General features: G+C 40.7%; 1 protein-coding gene across 1 annotated transcript; it reads left to right on the top strand.

Annotated features, from left to right (window-relative positions):
- Positions 1 to 5,635: 5,635 nt before the first annotated feature.
- cep76 (centrosomal protein 76) lies at positions 5,636 to 21,291 on the top strand. Its single transcript, XM_047362086.1, has 13 exons — positions 5,636 to 5,824; positions 10,200 to 10,355; positions 10,580 to 10,664; positions 10,761 to 10,985; positions 11,068 to 11,253; positions 12,458 to 12,555; positions 13,575 to 13,703; positions 13,940 to 14,128; positions 18,155 to 18,321; positions 18,626 to 18,785; positions 19,006 to 19,179; positions 19,734 to 19,951; positions 20,899 to 21,291. The coding sequence occupies exons 1-13, from the start codon at positions 5,762 to 5,764 to the stop codon at positions 21,035 to 21,037; spliced, it is 1,989 nt and encodes a 662-aa protein (XP_047218042.1). The 5' UTR covers positions 5,636 to 5,761; the 3' UTR covers positions 21,038 to 21,291.
- The last annotated feature ends 796 nt before the right edge of the window (positions 21,292 to 22,087 follow it).

Below are 22,087 nucleotides of genomic sequence, written 5' to 3'. Positions count from 1 at the left end.
TAACCATGCTTCACTATCTGCTACACTTCCAGTGTTTCAACAGTTTGTCAGCTGCTCTACCAGAGAAAACAAAACATTGGATTTGTTTTATGCAAATGTCAAGGACTTATATATCTCTACAGCAAGACCTCCTCTAGGCAAATCAGATCACAATCTTGTTTTTCTCTGCTCGAAATATAAGCCCCTTGTTCAGAGGCAACCTGTAATAAAGAGGACTGTGAGAAAATGGTCACAGGAAGCTAAAGAAGCTCTACAAGGTTGCTTTGAGGCTACAGACGGGATGCACTGTGCCAGCCACATGGAGAGGACATCAATGCCATGACTGAGTGTGTAACCGACTATATAAACTTCTGTGTGGATAACATCATCCCTACCAGAACCGTGAGATGCTTCCCCAATAACAAACCTTGGATCACCAGTGACCTGAAGGACCTGCTTAACAAGAAAAAAAGAGCCTTCAGAGAGGAAAACAAAGAATTATTGAGGATTATACAGAAGCAACTTAAAGTCAAGATAAGAGACAACAAGGAGGTGTACAAGAAGAAGCTGGAGAGCAAGTTCCAGCAAAACAATACCAGAGATGTGTGGACAGGGATGAAGAAGATCACGGGCTTCAGGCAGAGGGATGATCGGACCGATGGAGGTCTGGACAGAGCCAATGAACTGAACACATTCTTCAATAGGTTCAGTTCAGAAACAAGCTCAGCATCCTCCTCTCCTGCTCACGGCCAAACAGACATTCCGCCCTCCTTTGACCCACAGGACCCACAGCTGTCCAGTAACACCTCACATTTTTTATCTTCCACCTCAGTCCTAGACCCTTCTGCTTCTACATGTTTGCATTCAACCATATCGGAAGATGCTGATGCTCCCTCTGCTTCCCCCTTCCACCTGTGTGTCTCAAGAAGTCAAGTGAAGAGACAACTGGAGAGACTCAATCGGAATAAGACTGCAGGTCCAGATCACGTCAGCCCTAGAGTCATGAAGGACTGTGCAGAGCAGCTCTGTGGGATTCTACAGCACCTCTTCAACCTTAGCCTGGTCCAGAAGAAGGTTCCGGTGTTGTGGAAGACCTCCTGTCTTGTTCCGGAACCAAAGAGAACTCACCCATCAGTCCTCAATGACTATAGACCTGTCGCCCTGACATCCCACATCATGGAGGTCCTAGAGAGACTCCTGTTGGCCCACCTGAGTAAGCAAACAGTAAAGCATCAGGACCCCCTTCAGTTTGCTTATGGCTGTGGAGTTGGAGTTGAAGATGCCATCATACACCTGCTTCAACAAACCCACTGTCATCTGGACAAAGCCAGCAGCACTGTGAGGATCATGTTCTTTGATTTCTCCAGTGCATTTAACACAATCCAACCTGATTTGCTTTGTCAGAAACTCCAGAAGACTCAGGTGGAGGCCTCAACAATCTCCTGGATCAAAGACTACCTGACAAACAGACCACAGTTTGTGAGACTGAAGGGTTATGAGTCTAACCAGGTAGTCAGCAGCACAGGAGCACCACAGGGACTGTACTCTCACCATTCCTTTTCACTCTGTACACCTCAGACTTCCAGTACAAGACAGACTCCTGTCATTTGCAGAAATACTCGGATGATTCTGCAGTCGTGGGTGGATCAGAGATGGAAAAGAAGCTGAGTACAGGAAGGTGGTGGACCGCTTTGTGGCATGGTGTGGAAACAATCATCTCATTTTGAACGTGACTAAAACAAAGGAGATGATTGTAGATTTTAAGAGAAACAGGAATAAGTCAAAAACTATTTCCATCATGGGAGAAGAGATGGAGGTGGTGGAGGAGTATAAATACCTCGGTGTTCACCTGGACAACAGACTAGAGTGGAGATGCAACTGTGAAGCCATCTACAAGAAGGGACAGAGCAGACTGTACTTCTTGAGGAAGCTTAGGTCCTTTGGTGTTTGCAGCAAGATGCTGCAAATCTTCTATAAGTCTGTTGTGGAAAGTGTGATCTCTTCTACCATCATCTGCTGGGGAAGCAGCATCAGAGCCACGGACTTAAAAAAGCTCAACAAGCTGATAAAGAAAGCTGGCTCTGTTCTGGGGACTCCTCTGGAACCTCTGGAGATCATTGTGGAAATAAAGATTCTTCATAAAATGAAGAACATTATGGAGAACTCTGAGCATCCTCTTCATGAGACTGTCCTACAACAACAAAGTGTCTTCAGTCAATGGCTTCTTCAAATCTGCTGTAAGACAAACTGCTACAGGAGATCCTTCCTGCCCACAGCAATCAGCATCTACAACGGCTCTTTGAAGAAACCTTCATAATGAACTACAACAACGTTTAATTTCCCTTTGGGATTAATAAAGTATTTTTGAATTGAATTGAATTTGAATTGAATTGAATATTGTTATGGCCTCAGATAATGGACTTGTGTCTCTACTTGTCCTCTTAGATCTCAGTGCTGCATTTGAAACGGTAGATCACAATATTCTCTTAGAAAGGCTGGAATATGCTGTAGGGATTAGGGAAACAGCACTTGGCTGGTTTAAATCCCATATTAAACAGGTTTCTAGGATTTCCTTCTTTAATGGCCAAAACATTGCCAAAAATAAAAAATATCCTATCCAGGAGTGACGCTGAAAAACTAGTCCGTGCATTTGTTACTTCAAGGCTGGACTATTGTAATTCTTTACTATCAGGATGTCCACAAAATGCAGTTAAAAGCCTTCAGCTGATTCAAAATGCTGCAGCAAGAGGTCTGCTGAAAACTAAAAAGAGAGATCATATTTCTCCTATTTTAGCTTCCCTTCATTGGCTCCATGTTAAATTTAGAATAGAATTTAAAATTCTCCTCCTCACATATAAAGCCCTTAATGATGTAGCTCCATCATACATCACAGATCTGATTATTCCATATATTCCTAACAGAGCACCTTGCTCTCAGACTGCAGGTCTACTGGTTGTGATGGCCAAACCCATGGTCACACTCCATTAAAGTCGATAACTTCCTTATGCACTGTTATTCATTCAAACACAACACCACTTTAGTTTGCAATGAAATGTTTATTGGTTGGTTTAAATACATTTGTTCTATTTGTAAGTGCGCACGTTTAGTTTACTTATGTATTTTTCTCAACCTATGGTTCATCTTTGTTTGTGCAGTTGTTCTGATTAATTCTTGTTTCTTTTACCGGTACTTACCTGCCATGATCCCTGGGAGTTGCTTGACAAATATGCTGCCCAGGGCTGAGCACACAATACAATGGACTGATTGGACTGCACCACCAGTTCCTGCTGGAGAGGGGGGACTTGGAGTTTTTTAGTTAAACAAGCTTTTCCATTTAAGTGAATATTTGTTTTTAAAGTTTAAGACTTTTGCTTTCTATTTTTTGGTGTTTATTTTATTAACAAACTTAGCTGTACTGTGGTGTTTGGTGTAGTTAGTGATTGTATTTTCTTTAGTTACCCCTATTGTGTGTTAATCAGCCAGCATATATACCTTTTGTGTGTCATTCCTTTGTTAGGTCAGTTATGATTTATTTGTGCAGCTAGTCTGTTTGTTTACATTTTCGCCTGAGTTCAGCTTTGTTTCTTTGACCTCTTTTATGAGCTCAGCATTTTGTAATTAAAATTTTTGGGTTAAAATAAAAACCCTATTTTTCTAATAATTCCTTTGACTCTTCCTGTTTCAACCCGGTTCCCCACACTGGTGGTTCCTAGAGTGTCTAGAAGTTGAATGGGAGGCAGATCCTTTAGTTATCAGCCTCCTCTCCTGTGGAACAAGCTCCCAGTTTTACTCCATGAGGCAGACACCCTGTCTACTTTTAAGGTTAGGCTTAAAACATTTCTTTTTGATAAGATTATAGTTAGAGTGGCTTAGGTTACCCTGAGCTATCTCTGTAGTTATGCTGCTATAGGCTTAGACTGCTGGAGGACATAATGACCACTTTCAATCTCTCTGCTACATTCTCACACTACTCTCCAATTTTGCATTATTTGCTGTTATTTCCGCCTTTAACTTTATGTTCTCTCTCTTTTCTCTTCCTAGAAGCTACACCTGGCCTGACTGTGTCTACCTGTGACACCTTCCTAGAGGGGGACATCGTCCAAGCTTCTGCTGCCAACAACCTAATGCTCACCTACCAATGATACACTTGGCCCTGTCTTTCTTGTTTAACCCTATTTTTCTCCTAGACATAGCGACTAACTGAGCTTTTACTGTGACTAACTGTATGTGCTCTCTCTCATACTCTAAACTTGAAAACTGGCTCAGAGTTGATCTGTTTTTTAATTCCTAGATGAAACGACTAAAGGAGCTACATCCATTAACATTTACTTTTCCTTTCCAGAAAGTACTCCTGGATCAGTGCTTCTTTGTTCTCTTTGTGTATCTGCTCTGTTCTCTCAAACCCCCAGTCGGTCATGGCAGATGGCCGCTCACACCAAGCCTGGTTCTAGTTCTGCAGGAGGTTTCCTCCTGTTAAAAGGGAGTTTTTCCTCTCCACTGTCGCTACATGCATGCTCAGTATGAGGGATTGCTGCAAAATTAACGCCAGTGACTGTCCACTGTCGCTATATGCTCATCCAGGAGGAGTGAATGCTGCAAGTCACTGATTCAATGCAATCTGCTGGGTTTCCTTAGACAGAAAATCTTTTTAACCAATTTGAATAAATAACTGAATCAGACTGCACTGTTCGATAGTTTAATTGGATTAATTGGAATGTATGTACCTGACTTGAAATCTGTATGATTTGATTTAAATGACTTTGTGACGTGCCTTGAGACGAAGGGTGTTGTGAATTGGCACTACATAAATAAAACTGAATTGAATTGAATCGAAAACAGGCCCACACCATCACAGATCCTCCACCCTGCTTACAGTGGGCTTGAGGTGCTTTTCCACTTGTTTCATGCCAAACTCAAATGGAATGTCTTTTGGTGAAAAGCTCAATTTGACCAAACCACATGGTTTTAGGTAAAGTCCCAAAAGAGTTAAACAAACTTCAACTTTATGTTTGTGGTGGATGGAGAAGAAAAGCTTTTTGTGGCGTCACTTCCAAAAAATGGGGTTTCCATGTTGTTGGTGCCTAATGGAGACTTGACTTGACTTGGTAAGAAGCCACTCTTTCGTGCAGGTTTTTCAACTGAGCTTTGGAGGTGTTTGTCCTTTCTTACCCCTCATCCAACCTAGTGGCCAGTAAGGAAAATTATCTGTTTTGTTTTACCCCATGGAAATAGAAAGTCATAGATTACTTAGAAGCTCCTAACATGTAAGTTACAGTAAAAAACAAATAATAATATAAATATATAGAGTAAAAAACAAAATCTATCTCTATCTCTCTATTTATCAATCTCTCTAAACTACAAGGCAGAATGTATTTTGAACTACAAATTTTCTTGCAAACGGGTCCTTTTGCTTGGAGTCGCAGAGTCGCTAATGGTGATGGAGAAGACGACTAATATAAAACCTGAATACATTTCGTTTTGTTAAATATATATTTTGTAGAAGTTCAAAGTTGCGTTTACCATTAAAAATTATATGTATAGCTTTTACTGCCGTATTTAATTTATTCATTTCTACACTATAATTGGTAAGCGGTTTTATTGTTTTCCTTTTCTTTCAGGCATTATTAAGGACGTCTTACTGCCTCCCCAATCACCAAAGTTTAAACTGGCAGTTCGCTGTCGAACAAAAAGGGGCCTGAGCTGACGAGTGTTGACAAATATCAGTTCTAGCTTAAACAAGAAACATGTGTTTCTAGTCGCTGTGTGTGTATCTTCAGCCATCATGTGTCTACCTCCAGAAAAGGCTTCCGAGTTGAAGCAGATAATACACAACCATCTACTCAAGGTGAGCTAACAGAATCACTATTATTTTGCCACGGAGTATGTTTTTAAGCTCCATTTTTTTGCTTTAGTTGGCAAGTTTCGACAGGGACGCTTATATATTCCCCCAATGATTAAAGTATTGTATCGATTGTATATCTGGTGATTATATTTCCAGATATAGCAAACGGATATCCACTTATTATTTACTAATTTATAAAGATTTGATGATCAACCTTATTTTCTTATCGGTCAGTACCGAAGGAAATCTCCTGTTAAATTTGGCTATATGAATTACAGGTCCTTCTAAAAAAATTAGCATATTGTGATAAAGTTAATTATTTTCTATAATGTAATAATGAAAATTTAACATTCATATATTTTAGATTCATTGCACACTAACTGAAATATTTCAGGTCTTTTATTGTCTTAATACGGATGATTTTGGCATACAGCTCATGAAAACCCAAAATTCCTATCTCACAAAATTAGCATATTTCATCCGACCAATAAAAGAAAAGTGTTTTTAATACAAAAAACGTCAACCTTCAAATAATCATGTACAGTTATGCACTCAATACTTGGTCATGAATCCTTTTGCAGAAATGACTGCTTCAATGCGGCGTGGCATGGAGGCAATCAGCCTGTGGCACTGCTGAGGTCTTATGGAGGCCCAGGATGCTTCGATAGCGGCCTTTAGCTCATCCAGAGTGTTGGGTCTTGAGTCTCTCAACGTTCTCTTCACAATATCCCACAGATTCTCTATGGGGTTCAGGTCAGGAGAGTTGGCAGGCCAATTGAGCACAGTGATACCATGGTCAGTAAACCATTTACCAGTGGTTTTGGCACTGTGAGCAGGTGCCAGGTCGTGCTGAAAAATGAAATCTTCATCTCCATAAAGCTTTTCAGCAGATGGAAGCATGAAGTGCTCCAAAATCTCCTGATAGCTAGCAGCAGTGACCCTGCCCTTGATAAAACACAGTGGACCAACACCAGCAGCTGACACGGCACCCCAGACCATCACTGACTGTGGGTACTTGACACTGGACTTCTGGCATTTTGGCATTTCCTTCTCCCCAGTCTTCCTCCAGACTCTGGCACCTTGATTTCCGAATGACATGCAGAATTTGCTTTCATCCGAAAAAGTACTTTGGACCACTGAGCAACAGTCCAGTGCTGCTTCTCTGTAGCCCAGGTCAGGCGCTTCTGCCGCTGTTTCTGGTTCAAAAGTGGCTTGACCTGGGGAATGCGGCACCTGTAGCCCATTTCCTGCACACGCCTGTGCACGGTGGCTCTGGATGTTTCTACTCCAGACTCAGTCCACTGCTTCCGCAGGTCCCCCAAGGTCTGGAATCGGCCCTTCTCCACAATCTTCCTCAGGGTCCGTTCACCTCTTCTCGTTGTGCAGCGTTTTCTGCCACACTTTTTCCTTCCCACAGACTTCCCACTGAGGTGCCTTGATACAGCACTCTGGGAACAGCCTATTCGTTCAGAAATTTATTTCTGTGTCTTACCCTCTTGCTTGAGGGTGTCAATAGTGGCCTTCTGGACAGCAGTCAGGTCGGCAGTCTTACCCATGATTGGGGTTTTGAGTGATGAACCAGGCTGGGAGTTTTAAAGGCCTCAGGAATCTTTTGCAGGTATTTAGAGTTAACTCGTTGATTCAGATGATTAGGTTCATAGCTCGTTTAGAGACCCTTTTAATGATATGCTAATTTTGTGAGATAGGAATTTTGGGTTTTCATGAGCTGTATGCCAAAATCATCCGTATTAAGACAATAAAAGACCTGAAATATTTCAGTTAGTGTGCAATGAATCTAAAATATATGAATGTTAAATTTTCATCATTACATTATGGAAAATAATGAACTTTATCACAATATGCTAATATTTTGAGAAGGACCTGTATTTATACAGGGTTATGTAAAATGGTAGTTACACTTGAATAACCTATTTCGTGCCTTTATAAACATCCTCAAAGAGATTCCGAATTCAAATCCCATCACATGAGCAGCAGTAATTTTAAATTAGATCCTTTATGTTAATTAATTATTCTGTTTATCTTTATGCTTTCAGAAAACTGTCCATAGGTTCTCTTTTGGGTTCAGATCTGTGGAGTTTACAACGAACCTAAAATTTCAGTGTTCTGATTAGGTGGTTTGCCACTGTTGTGTTACGTCACAGTGCTCCATCATCCTGCAAGATCCACACATAATAACCAAACCGAGGACGTTTTGATCACAATAATTCATCTTATGCAGAATTCTTTTTAGGCCTTCAGACGGACTGTATCTGGATGCTCCACAGCCTGCACCATGCAAAACACATGGTTGCTTTTCAGTCAGATGCAGGATTCCTCAGAGAAAATACAACCAGCCTTCAGCTGTGTACTTCTTGCAGAATTTGAGTCTATCCTTGCTGGGGTTTTTTTTGGACAGAATTGGCTGCTTTGTTGTCCTGTCCTTGTCACAAGGCTGTTGTCCAAAAGTCTTCGCTTCTATGCACGTTGATGCTCACACACCTTCTGCCAATGCTGAGCTAGCTCTGCACCGGCATGACAACAGTTCTGTCATAGAAAACTAACCTGGTGCTTTCTAGTTATGCATGGATGTCCTGAAGCTCTCACTGCAGCTGAACCTCTCGCTTTGAAGTTCTTGCTGTTCTTGAGGCTGCAATATTAGAAGCAGTTTTTATTGCACGTGAGCCCACTTTGATTTAAAATAATGTCTTTCTTTTAGAATGAACTGATACTTACTCAAGAAAACAATGAATTCAACACATTGTTCCTCCTTTATAGCAGTTATTCTGCTAATTATTAGATTAATACATGGTTGTAACTCACACTACACAAGTTTTGTTAAAGAGTTGTTGTAGATGATGATGGCTGTAGGTAGAAGTGATCTCCTGTAGGGGTCTGTCTTTCAGTGGTCTGAAGAAGCATCTGATTCTGACTCTTGCTTGTTGTATGAAAATCTCATGAAGATGCTCAGGGTTGTCTGATATGTTCTTCAGTTTATGAAGAATCCTCTGCACAATAATCTTCAGAGTAGTCCCCTGAACAAAGCCAACATTCTTTACCAGCTTGTTGAGCTTTTTCAGGTCTCTGGCTTTGATGCTGGTACCCCAACAGATGATGGCAGAAAAGATTGTTCTCTCCCATTCTCCACAACAGACTCATAAGATATGTAGCATGTTGCTGCAAACACTGAAGAACAGAAGGTTTCTTGAATCTCTTGGATACGGCTTCACTGTTGTCTCTTATGCCCAGACCTAAATAATTACACTCCTCCACCACCTCCAGTTCTTCTCCCATGATGGAAAGTATTCAACCATTTCTCCTTAAATGTGCTTGCTTCACATTTAAGATGATATTCTTGTTCCCAGAAAGTAGCTGAAAGTGGTCCATCTCCGTACTCAGCTTTTTGTCCATCTCTGATACACCTGACAACTGCTGAGTCATCTGAGTACTTATGCAGATGACGAAACTCTTGTACTAGATGTCTCGGGTCTACAGAGTAAAAAGGAAGAGCAAGAGGACAGTCCCCTGTGGTGCCCCTGTGCTGACAGCCACCTGATCAGACACACAATCCTTCAGTCTCACAAACTGTGGTCTGTTTGTCAGGTAGGCATTGATCCAGGCAATTGTTGAGGTCTCCACTGTTCAGTCTTCTGGATTTTCTGACATTATGAATCAGGCTGAGTTGTGTTAAATGCACTGCAGAAATAAAAAAACACAATTCTTACAGTGCTGCCTGCTTTGTCCAGATGACAGTGAGTTTGTTTAAGCAGGTGTATGACCCCTTTATCTCTAAGTCCACAGCAATAAACAACTGGTGGGGATCCTGCTATTTGCTTGTTTGCTTACTCAGGTGGGCCAACAGAAGTTTCTTTATGACATTCATTATCTGGGAAATCAGGGCAAAGGGCTAAAGCCATTGAGGACTGATGGATGAGCTTCCTCTGGTACCTAAAAGAGTACCAAACATCTGCTGGATTCTTTCACAGCTTCTCCTGTGTTGAGCACATAACTATACTGAAATTAAGTTAGCAAGTCATTTCATGCCAAGACAGAAATACATAGAAAATGTAGCTTTTAACGACTTTTTACTGAATTATGAAGCATGTGAGCACCATGCATAATCTAAGAAATGTCAGTTGTTAGCACAAAAACTGGAGTTTTAAAATTAACACGATGCTTTTGTGTTTTTACTGCATCGTTTGTCCTTCACCCTGTGCACACTGCTTATTCCGTTTTTATATGTGCTTTTATAAAGAAATCCCGCTGTGCATTGATTTTCTACTGCATTAAGGTTTTTTCATGTAATTCCTCTCATTCCCATGTCATTTTCTCAGTGGAAAACAGAATGGAAAATGTTAGCAGTTTGTTTTCTGCCTGTCAGATGGACATCCATGGGAAGATCCGGGAGGTGCTGGCAGAGACTGTAAAAGATGATCAAGGCTCATCGCATCAACCTCTGTCTGAGGCCGACTTTGTCCGTGCTCTTCAACGCAGGGGCATCATTGACAACGTGATGAAGGACCTCCACTTCACCCAGGTTTTCCACCGTTTTGCAGACAGTGTTAGACTTCCAAACTCGGTCAATTGAAATCTGAATAATCTAATACTGATTGCTCGTTAGTGAGTGAATGTCTCTGTATCTGTGGATAAATCTGATATGTTTGCTGCTACTTGTTAACATTTAAAATTGTGTATTTTACATTTGCACATTGTTTAATACCACAAATAAGGGACTGAATATTTCTCACTTTTTTATGGTAGGAAACTGCTACAAATATTGGGCCAGAATCTCCTCCCAAGCCTGCTGCTCATTACGCTGACCAAGATAGTACTCATATTAAAAAAAGTAAGAAACATTACCCATAATGACTAATGTAAAATAATGGACTAGGTCCCTGACTTGTGTTTTAAATTACTTTAGCTCGTTCTGATTCTCTTTTAGCTAATATTGATCCATCGAGGCGATACCTTTATCTTCAAGTGCTTGGAGGTAAGGCCTTTCTAGAGCACCTCCAGGAATCAGAGCCTTTACCTGGTCAGGTGTGTTCTACGTTTACACTCTACCTGCACTTCCGCAACCAGAGGTTTCGCTCCAAACCGGTTCCTTGTGCCTGTGAACCCGACCTGAAGGAGGGCTTCCTTCTAGAGATCCACAGGGATGGCTTTGGTAAGAAGAAACCACCTCTGCTGGAAAGAATCATGTGACCTATGACTCTGTCTTTTTTTTCAGTCTGTTTCTGGTGTTGCAGGAGATGGCAGTAAGATGGTGGATGCAACAACCATGCTGTCTATGTGTGACCCAGTTCACATGGTGCTGATCAAGACGGACACTTCCAGTGAAACAACACTGGTCTCGTCTTACTTTCTGGACTGGAGGACAGTCCTCAGCTCGCCCAGCTGCAAGACGTGCTTTGCTGTGGAACTGATGGGAGTCGGTGAGCATCACTGGATAACAGTGAATCAGCTAATATGTGGAACTGCATGGTTCTTTGTGTTCGTGCTTTAAAGCTACATAGAAAATCTGTGACCAAATGTTAACAGAAATATACATTTTTAGCCAGTGGTTTTCTTTTATTTATTCCATTTAGTAAGAACGGTGGCGCAGTTGGTAGCACTGGTGCCTTGCAGCAAGAAGGTCCTGGGTTTGATTCCCGGCCTGGGGTCTTTCTGCATGGAGTTTGCATGTTCTCCCCGTGCATGCGTAGGTTCTCACTGGGTACTCTGGCTTCCTCCCACAGTCCAAAGACATGCCTGTTAGGTTAATTGGTAACTCTAAATTTCCCTTAGGTGTATGAATGAGTGTGTGCATGGTTGTTTGTGTGTTGCCCTGTGATGGACTGGTGACCTGTCCAGGGTATACCCCGCCTCTCGCCCATAGACTGCTGGAGATAGGCACCAGCTCCCCTGCGACCCACTATGGAATAAGCGGTAGAAAATGATTGACTGACTGACATTTAGTAAGAATTATTTTGTTTTCCATTTATTTATTTACTCTATTTAGTAGAAAAATGAGAAACTACAGAGAAGGTAAGAGGGGTCAAATTAGTTGCCGCTCTGAGCCGGAGACTAATGTTATTTTTAAGCTGGATAGAATCAATCTAACTCGATCAAGCCTTGAAACATTTGCACATTCATTTTGTTGAAATGAATAGCACGCAGCAGCATCACAGTAGAGCATTTCACTTCGCTGCCTTTAGAGTGCATGCTCAGTTTTTAAGCTGCTGCTGACACAGGCCTCAATTTAAAAACAAGGCAATTTTCAAACATTAAGCCTATTTGTTCTAAAAACTATCCAGACATATGTTGTTTTAAATAGTTTATTTTCTGGAAACCTTTAGGAATTACTTTTGTATTCTGAAAGCAAGAAGAGCTTTAATCCTTTGTTAAAAGTATAATCCAAACCTTTAAGCCCCTCTGTGAAATTGCTTGCCTCTTAAAGATTAATGTATAACGCCACCATTTAAAGGCATAGGCAGATGAATGTCGCCATGTGGATTCAGTTTAATTTTATTTATTGCAATGTGTGGTGGATCTAATGACTCGATGGATAAAACAGAGCAAAGAGTGGGGGTCTGCATTTGTCTCATCTCCTCAGAAATCATCAGCATACAGCTTTCAGTGATGTGTTTGTGCCACCAGGAAGTGAAAGTAAAATCCCAGCAGGTGTTCTGACTGTCAGTCTGGAGCTCTTCCCTCCTCTTCCAGAGACGTTGAACACTGATATCATCAGCACACAGGTAAGAGCAGCAGTATGTAGAAACCAGGGGCTAGGGACTGGCTCTATGGACTGGGGTTGCAAGATACTAGAAAATATTGCGATGGTGATAATATTGGTAAATAGTGCGATGACAAAATCAGCTGCGATATATTTTCTTCTTTCCTCTCTTTCTCATCTGGTGTGAGCATCAGCTGCTGTGAGACTCTGTCCACCTGGCTAAATATTACACTAGCATCAAAAATGCTAATTCATGACTCTTGGAAAATATGAACAACATATTTGAAGTTAGTCACAATATTTGATGGTATTTATTGCCACAACGATACAAGTTATTGTTCTGGCAATAAACGATCACTTGTTTAATGCCACTGTTTGGACCTAGTCAAAGGCCGACAAACACAAAAACCGCTTGTAAAAATAAAACAAACCATAAAAGAATGGGTTACAGATTATTAGATATGTTTCTTCAGGACTTCAGTTCCATTAAAAAGTGCAGTTGTAACTAACAGTGGACAAAAACAGTAAACGTAACAACTCCAACAATATGTTTGTGCAGTTTGCAAACATCAAGTAGAGTTTATCATGATAAATCTACATTGTTATGACGATCAAAAGAATTTCACAATAAGGATAAATAGTAGGATAATTGCCCATCCCTTACCGGGGATAAGACACTGTGGGTGAAAAGTAGACCTTTTCTACAAAGGTTCATGTAGGCGGTTTTAGGAAAGAAGAGCCAATGTAGGAATATTTTAACCTTTAAAACAGGTGATCTCGTCCAGCCAGGTGGCATTATTGGTGTCAGGCTCCAGTGAGTTTCTGTCTTACTAACTCAGGGACGTCCTTCTGCTCAACGATTTATTCCTCTCCTTTATTTCTCAATTAACCATGTTTAGCATATGGTGAATTAATACCACAGAATTCCATTAATGCTGATCAGACTCAGTCCTCCCAGGAAAAGCCATCAACGCAGTGCAGGGAAAAAAATATGAAAGCATTGAATGGAGGTGCCGATGTCACTATGTACTCTTCCTTTAGCAATCACTGGAGAGGCAGAGGACAGCGGAGAAGGAGAGGCTTTTCTTGGTATATGCCAAACAGTGGTGGAGAGAGTTCCTGGAGATTCGATCGTCTCACCAATCCAAACTGGTCAAGATCTTCGCCCAGGTTTGTCTGTGTTTTTGAAAAAATAAAAATAAATAAATAAAATTTTTCCACTCAAATCTTCCTTCATTTGCTGTGTAATCAGTTTTTTTTGCTCACCTTTTTTTTCCAGGGGTCAGTAATTTAAACAGATGAGTAAACGGATAATAAATTGCCATCTTTCCCCATGACTGTCTGAAATAGTTGAAATCTGTTTCACCTCTCCTTACTTTTTAACTGTGTGTCTGCACTATTTACAGGATGAGAATGGTGTGAACAGGCCGGTGTGTTCCTATGTGCGTGTCCTTCGGGCTGGCCGCCTGCTGGAGAGCCCTCGGCAGGCCGCCCGATTCATCAGCCTGCTGGCCCATGAAAGGGCTCCAGTGGTGGGAGGAGGGGGCAAGCAGGAACAGTGGTGCACATTAATGGCTTTCCTGTGTAGAGGCAAGGTGAGTTTATGGCAATGCACTCACTGTCATGCTAGGTAATTACTAGAGTAAAACAGTGGCAGATTTACAGCTTCTACCGAAGTTCCACTTAAATGTTTCTTTTGTTTTATTTCTTAATTAAGTTGTCAATATGTTGCCTGAACATGTCATTGTCTTTACTGAAATAGTAGAAACAAACAAGGCTATTTAGGAGCTACGTTTGGTAAAAAGGCAAAATCATCTACTTCAATTCCTGAGGAAAGATAAAACAACCTGATGATGTTTTGTAGGTGTGTTTTCACAAAGATTAGCAGCGTCGTTTGTGAAGAAAATGGCTTATTTTTTGTATAACTATCAACAGCCTCAGTGTTTCTAGCATTTAAAATAGTATAAGACTTAACAAGAATGGCTTGTTATAAAGGGTTGGCAGGAGAATGTGTCTTCTCTGTCAAATATCTAAGAACATGGCAGAACCTCTTGAATAATCCAACAGAATGGCTGAAAAAGAAAAAAAGAAAATAAAGGGGTTGGAATGGCCTAGTCAAAGTCTAGACCTCAATCTGATTGAAAAGCTGTACTGGGACCCTTCTAGAGCTGTGCAGGAGAAAATGTTTTAACCCTTAATTTAAAACAGTAATGTATAAAAAAACAGGGATGAAAAACTTCTGATGTGAGAGATACAGTTATACAAAATGAACTATGTTGTTGTATTGTTGCTAAAAGTTGGTTCTACAAGCTGTTGGATCATACGCTGTACACACAGCTCTTCCATTTTGGCTTCATTTCTGATGAATAAATAATGAAATTGGGGAATCTGTTTTTGTTCCCTGTGATTAGATTTACATCCACTTTCTCAGCATTAAGCAGCTCAGCTACAGTGAGAGTTCTTGGTTAGCTTTGAATGATTCAGTCTGGGGAAACAGTCCAGGCTAAAGTGTGGATTTGGGTCAAGTTTTGGGTTGTCAAAAGGCTGGTCCTGCTCAAAGTTTCATTTTTTTTCCACCACTGTATTCTAGACATAAAGAATATGTTGAATCTCAGTATCAATGTGTCCAGTGTTCCAATTGCAAATGTCTGTAGGCTTGAATATTTCAGGTGCATTGCTTTGAAACTCTGTTTGCAAGTAATAGTTTTTGCCACTAGGAAAAACATTTACTGTCTTTAACCCCCAAACCGGATATTTATTTTAGTGACCAAGATGCTAACCCTCAGTGACCTGTAATGGGTGGGTTTCTGGTTAGAACCCCCTCTCTGTCTGTTTGAGTCATTGTGTCCTTGGGCAACATGTGCTGATGGTGGCCAGAGGGCCCGGTGGCGCCGATTGTATGGCAGCTATGTCTACAATGTAGCCTATCACTGTCAGTGTGTGAATGGGTGGATTACTAAAGCGCTTTGGAGTCCTCGGACTTGATAAAGCACTATACAAGTGCAGGCCATTTACCATTTAGGGACAAGTAAATTGTGCCTCACTTATTTAGCACACCGTTTACTCTGAACTGAACTCTCCATTTGACATCTTCATAATGAGCAAAAATTACTCTCCAAACAGATTATAAGAATGTAAAAAATAAATCTGCTGGCAACAGCATAGCAAACATACAGGTGAAACCAAAAATGTACATACAGTGTAAAAAAAAAAAAAACTCCTAAAGCACCTCTGTTCTAAAATTTCTGAACTGAATGTTTCTTGTTTTAGGTCATTTTCTACTTGCTAGATGTCAGAAAAAACACAGATAAATTCTTATTACTTTCCCCAAAGTCAGAAGATTGCATACCCTCAATTTACCATACAACTAGTTGAAAAGCTGCCTTGACATCACCCTAGTGTTTAGTTTCCTAGTTGGGACTCTGGGTTAGCCACCCAGAGAGAACATAATATTACTTCCAGTCAGAACAAACATATAAAAAATATTGCTTTCAACCTAAATCTGCCAGGAGTATGATTAATTTTGCATTTAACTGTAGTTTAGTGCACACCTCAAAACACTGCTTCCTTGTTTTGCATCATGGAAAAATTAAAAGTTATTGTCTTCCCAAAAGTCTGGTTCAACCTCAAGGCGCCTTGTTCGTCTGTTCATATGGGAATGTCCAGCCATCATACAGTCGAGGAAGGACACGGGTTCATTGTCCCAGGGATGAATGTGTTTTGGTGCCAAATGTGTGCATCAACCACAGAAGACAAAAAACAAGTCCTGTACTGACATGGGATGAAAGGCCACTCAGCAAATAAGAAGCAATTACTCCAAAAGCAACTTTAAAAGCCAGATTACAGTTTCCAAATGCACTCTGTGACAAGAAATGTAATATTTGGACATGTCTTTTGGTCCGATAAAACAGAAATCTAAGTGTTTGGCCATGATGACCATTGTTACATTTGGAGGAAATGTAACAAACATTTGTGTATTTTTCAGGATTTATTTGAGTCTCCTGATGTCTCAATGAATAACATGACATATTGTAAAACTCTAGCCAGAGTAGGACAGTTCTTTCTGCCAATTAGTTTTCTCACCTGCATCACATCAATCACTTCAAGAAGAAGATGCAAGGCAGAAGATGTAAGGCAAAATATTGGTAAAGATAAATATACACATATAGTGTGCCATTGCTAGTTAATTTCTTGCTTGGAAAACTGTTGACAGACTTTATCTTCAGAAAGCTTTAGTGGCTTTCTTTTGGAGAAACTAATTGTGTTTAACTGTTGCTTCGGATAAGATGCCCTGATCTAAAACCTAAAATGATGTCTCACAAGTTAGAAAGGGTCACATAAACTCTGCTCAGCTGCCTTTACACGTTCCCCGTTTCTGAGTATGGCAGATTGTGTTATTTCTGAGGAAGAAAGATTTGTGCAGGGTTGACTGGCTGGTGCAATTGATAGTGGGGAATTTCCCAGACCACTACAGGATAAATGTTCAGTGCCTTTCCTCAGTGAGAGGCTGGCAAGATAGACACAGTGCAATTCTCACAAAGTGGCCCTTGTCAACTGTGATATATGAGTTTCATTCTAGGGAAAATTAATTTAGCCTCATCAGACCCCAGCCTGTTCTGATGCTACCATCCATATTAGAGCTTTTGTGGAACATCTATCATTCTGACTTGCCTGTAGCCCGAGCCAGCCCACAGAAGCAGCAGCCCCCTACTCAACCTAGACCTTTTTACTGGAAAAGTTGCGCAAGTGAAATTAGAGTTACTTACTGTTAGAGCCAATTTGATGACTATAGAGCTTATTTCCTCTCCAGCAGACTGGTCTTTTCTCTGTTCAACACTTCTGAGAAAGGCTAACGATGCAGCGAGAACAGGATATTGTATTCTCCAAACAGACCGTGGTAGTTGTATGATGAATTAGCCTGTTAAAACAACACCCTTTCTGTTCATATCTGCTATCATAAGCAGTGCTTCATTTTTCTCAGTACAAAGGTCAAAGTTAATCTGTTGTTTCCTCACTTCTGAGCTTTATGTTATGCTTTAGTTATCAAAGGGGGCACTATTAAAGCAGAAGTTAGCGAGTTGGGATGAACCAGTACATCGTTAACCTCATAGCATAATTGCCTCAGTCATATTTTAGCAAACAGGCAATTATGCTATGAGGCTAACAATATATAGCATATTGTATATTAATTAAATAAAAACTACATTTCAGAAAATGATGAAGGAACACAATATATGAAGGATCTAATTTATAGTTTTTAGTAACAACACAAGGAAAATGCATCAAGCTGTAATGTTGACCTCTGTTCTTCACAGATTTGTCTACAGAGGCTCCAAGAAAAACAGAGAAGTTCTCTTTAGCATGAAAGTCATTTGGTCTTTTGCAACGAGATGTTTACTGAAGCTGATGGTTTGGTTGTGAGCTTCCAGAGGTTTAAACTGCATTTAGTGTTCATTTTTGACAGAACTGGTTTAAAGCTTAATTATTTCACATCAGGGTTAAAATAATATGCCAACGTTTTGTATCTCTATCCCTAACCTTCTGACATATAGAACAAACTTTAACAGGGTGCTATACCTTTAATAGTTACCTTTATCACAGCTCCGTTTGTCCTCCCTCAGGGAGACTGTGAGGACCATGCTATTCTGCTCTGCAGCCTCCTGTTGGGCTTCGGGCTGGATGCATATGTGTGTGTGGGCACCAAGGCCAAGGGTGGTCCACACGCCTGGGTCCTGACACGTGGTACTGATGGAAGCATCACTTTCTGGGAGAGTTTGACAGCACACAGGTTCGACACTTGACAGGTCATGTAACAGTTGCACACGTTTTGGTCCAGATGATCTAAATACAAAGCCCACATAGATGTGAATATAAAGATCAATCAGGAAAACCAATCTGTTGAGTAATTTGGCTCCAGTTAGCTTGTTTGGCTTCATCGGTGCCGTGAACAGCATGTTTGTGCCAGTACTAGAGTATCCCTGTAATCTCAACAAGACATTTTCAGGGAAATTTGTGACAAACAGTAACTTTAAAGTGTGTGTAAATAAAAAATGCTTTTGGGAGACTCATTTGACTCCTGTCTATGTGATCAGATATCTGCACCAGCCCATTGATCCAGATGCTCCACCTCTGGCCCTGCAACCAAAATCCTCGTCTCCCTACCAGACCGTGGGCTGCGTCTTTAACCACCAGACCTTCCTGGCCAACTGCCAGCCTTCTGATGCTGTGGAGCTTTGTGTCTTTGACCTCCAGGTAGGATTACTGTGAACCTCACAGTTCCTTAAGAGAAACACCGAGTTGCTTTGAGCTCATGTGCAGGATAGTGATACACAGACTATTTTCTCGAATTGGAGCTCATACATGTCCACCAGCATCTGTAACAGGTCATTCATCAGCCACTTATGTCAAGTTGCCAAAAGGAAAGACGTCAAACTAGTTTGGATGCAGTTCATTTGGTCTGTTTTTCCTTTAGAATCAGTCACACTGGAAGGCGATGAGCGAAGAAGCTCTGAAGTCTGTCTGTGCCCCAGGCTCCACCACCTCTTTACCCCCTCTGCCTCCTCTTTGTGCCCCATCTCTGGATCCTGCTGTGGTCAGCAACCGTTTGGAGCTGGAGATGCGCTTGCTTGTGTTGGAACACAGAAAGGTAAAACTCGGTAATGGACAGGGTGTGATTGCTCAAGGGTTAGATGTTTTACTATGTCTACCTGGCCTTAAAATGGAAGCTGCAGTGTGGTAGAACTTAGTGGTAGAACAGTCATGCCATATGCTGAGGCTACAGTCCTCATTGCAGCTGTTCCTGGTCTGATTCCCGGCCTGAGTCCATTTACTACATATCTTCCCCTTCTCTCTCTGCCCTACCTCCTGTCCAGCTATTAATGAAAAAATGCTAGAAAACCTTAAAGGAATAAAATTGAAGCTGCTACAAGCTATTTTACAAGGAAAAACTGTGCAAATCCATCTTTCAACTTTTCTGTGTATTTCTGTAGAAAAACACAGGAATACATTCTAGCAGTCAGTTGGAAAAGGGAATGCACATTGTGATCAAAATATTTTATTTAAATGTCAACAACAGAACAAAATGTGTGGTTTCTAACAGCCTGTTCCTTTAAATATCATCAGACCACTTACTGGTAAAATAAACTCAGCATACCTATAATTATACAGTGAGTTTCTGTTTTCTTGGTTCATCTTCTCCAGGATCTTGATCTGGCAACAGTGTGGGACGACCACCTCTCTTACCTGCTGTCCTCCGCCCTGTCGGCCTATGAAATGGAGCGTTGTACAGGCGTCTCCTGTGGCAACGAAGAGTTCCAAGACGCAGTGAGGAGGGCCGTACCGGACGGACACACCTTCAAAGGGTTCCCCATTCACTTCCTGCACTGCAATGCTCGCAGAGCCTTTGCCACCTGCCTCAGGTCAGATATTGTTCCAAACACACAGGAACAGCCTGGTCTTCAGTACCAGTATACTTGATCCACTATTATTATTAATATATTTTATGTAGCATTCAGTCCCGCTGTTAAGATACTTCTAAAAGCAAAAGTCGAACCAGTTTGTTAGTATGAGGCTACAAAAGAACGCTAGGAAAGTCTATAGCGTGTCAGATTCAGGCTAGCATAGTAACTAAAGCTGTGTGGAAATTTAAAGCAACCATGCAAATTGTAGGTTTCAGTGCGTGTATACTTCAGGTAATAATGTAATGTAACAGTTTCTGACCAGTGAAGTCAGGCACTGGTTAGGATGTTCAGGAACATCCCAGGAACCTCCAAAGTTCAAGCCAGCCCGCCATGAACGGTACACTACTGTAACAGCAGTATGACTGTCCACAGTGAGGTGATCTTTATATTACAGTGGACTGAGGTTGTGCCAGATACAAATCGACACCTGTCATCATGGGTACTGGTACATTGCTCAAAGTTGATGAAATAAGGAAGATGAATTACCCCCATGGCCAAGTCTGCCCCAATTAACCAGCATGTTTGAACTGACTCTACCAGTTCTTCCATAAAGGGGCATTTAATATTCAACCAGGCATATGCCAGAAGCTTGTTATGAAGTTGGGGTGCAACCTCTAAGGAAAATTCAACCAAATATTAGTAGGTGGGGTTTGTATATATATTTGACTGTGAGGATAACATAAAAGCCACAATAATTTCAACTTGTGCACACAAGTCTTGTTTTCTGAAATTACTAAAATTGTGGAATGATTTCACCCCAGAAAAGAAACTATCCAAAAATCAATGAAAGCCCAACATTGACCTGATGTTCATCTCTGTTGGTGTATGAGTGTGTCAGACATCTGTATATCTGATGGTGCTTTTTTATGAACTACTCTTTTCAAGCCCTCTCCCATTTCTTACAGGTCTCCATTCTGTGAGGAGATAGTATGTTGTCGTGGCGACCATGTGAGGCTGGCTGTTCGCGTCCGGGTGTTTGTGTATCCTGAGAACGCATGCGCAGTGTGGATGATGTTTGCCTGTAAATACCGTTCTGTACTCTGACCTACAGACAGATGATACATTAAACTAAAGCCTTATGTTGCACATGGACCACAGGGAATTTTGTTAAATCCCTAGAATGACCACAACGACTTGATGGCCCACAGAGCACATGGGTCCACAAGAAAACTGAACTAATATGGAATAAAGTTAAGGAAGGATTTTGCTCTGACCTTTATTTTGTATATCACTAAAATCTTCATGAGTAAAAACTTTTTGTGCTATTTGTTTTTGCAAATAAACTGACATTTTTCGAACTCATTGTGTACTTTTTATAAATATTATTAAAATACATTTTAGTTTTTTCCAGGTCTGCTTTAAGTTGCAATAGTATAAAAATTGATTTTTGATAAAGATTACTCCAGCTTAAAATACCCACATTTTAAAACAAAATACTCAATACTTTTACTTCCGAATGAATCTAGAGATCACAGCTTGTAGAACAATGACTCAATGATGGAAAATAAAATGTATTTTATTAAATCTGCTGAAGTCCTGAAAAGATAAATTAGTTTAGAGCTTCTAGTAATATATAGTATATAATTATATATAATTATCATGAAACAATGTATTTCTTTCAGTAATTCCATTCAAAAAGTGAAACTTTAATATTATATTCTTACATTTCACATAGACTGCTATATTTCAAATGTTTATTTCTTTTAATTTTGATGGTTATAACTGACAACTTATGAAAACCCCAAATTCAGTTTCTCAGAAAATTAGAATATTACTTAAGACCAATAGAAAAAAAGGATTTTTAGAAATGTTGGCCTACTTAAAAGTATGAGCATGTACAGCACTCAATACTTAGTTGGAGCTCCTTTTGCCTGAATTACTGCAGCAATGCGGTGTGGCATGGAGTCGATCAGTCTGTGGCACTGCTCAGGTGTTATGAGAGCCCAGGTTGCTCTGATAGTGGCCTTCAGCTCTTCTGCATTGTTGGGTCTGGCGTATCGCATCTTCCTCTTCAAAATACCCCATAGATTTTCTATAGGGTTAAGGTCAGGCGAGTTTGCTGGCCAATTAAGAACAGGGATACCATGGTCCTTA

The sequence above is a fragment of the Girardinichthys multiradiatus genome, chromosome 3, assembly GCF_021462225.1.
Source record: "Girardinichthys multiradiatus isolate DD_20200921_A chromosome 3, DD_fGirMul_XY1, whole genome shotgun sequence".
Taxonomy (NCBI): domain Eukaryota; kingdom Metazoa; phylum Chordata; class Actinopteri; order Cyprinodontiformes; family Goodeidae; genus Girardinichthys; species Girardinichthys multiradiatus.
The sequence above is the reverse complement of the archived record's forward strand: the minus strand, read 5'-3'. Positions and strand labels throughout refer to the sequence as shown.

Coding starts and splice junctions, on each gene's coding strand:
- cep76 (XM_047362086.1), top strand. CDS start 5,762: ATGTGTCTACCTCCAGAAAAGGCTTCCGAGTTGAAGCAGATAATACAC. Junction 10,986..11,067: donor GATCCACAGGGATGGCTTTG/GTAAGAAGAAAC, acceptor CTGGTGTTGCAG/GAGATGGCAGTAAGATGGTG. Junction 19,180..19,733: donor TTGTGTTGGAACACAGAAAG/GTAAAACTCGGT, acceptor CATCTTCTCCAG/GATCTTGATCTGGCAACAGT.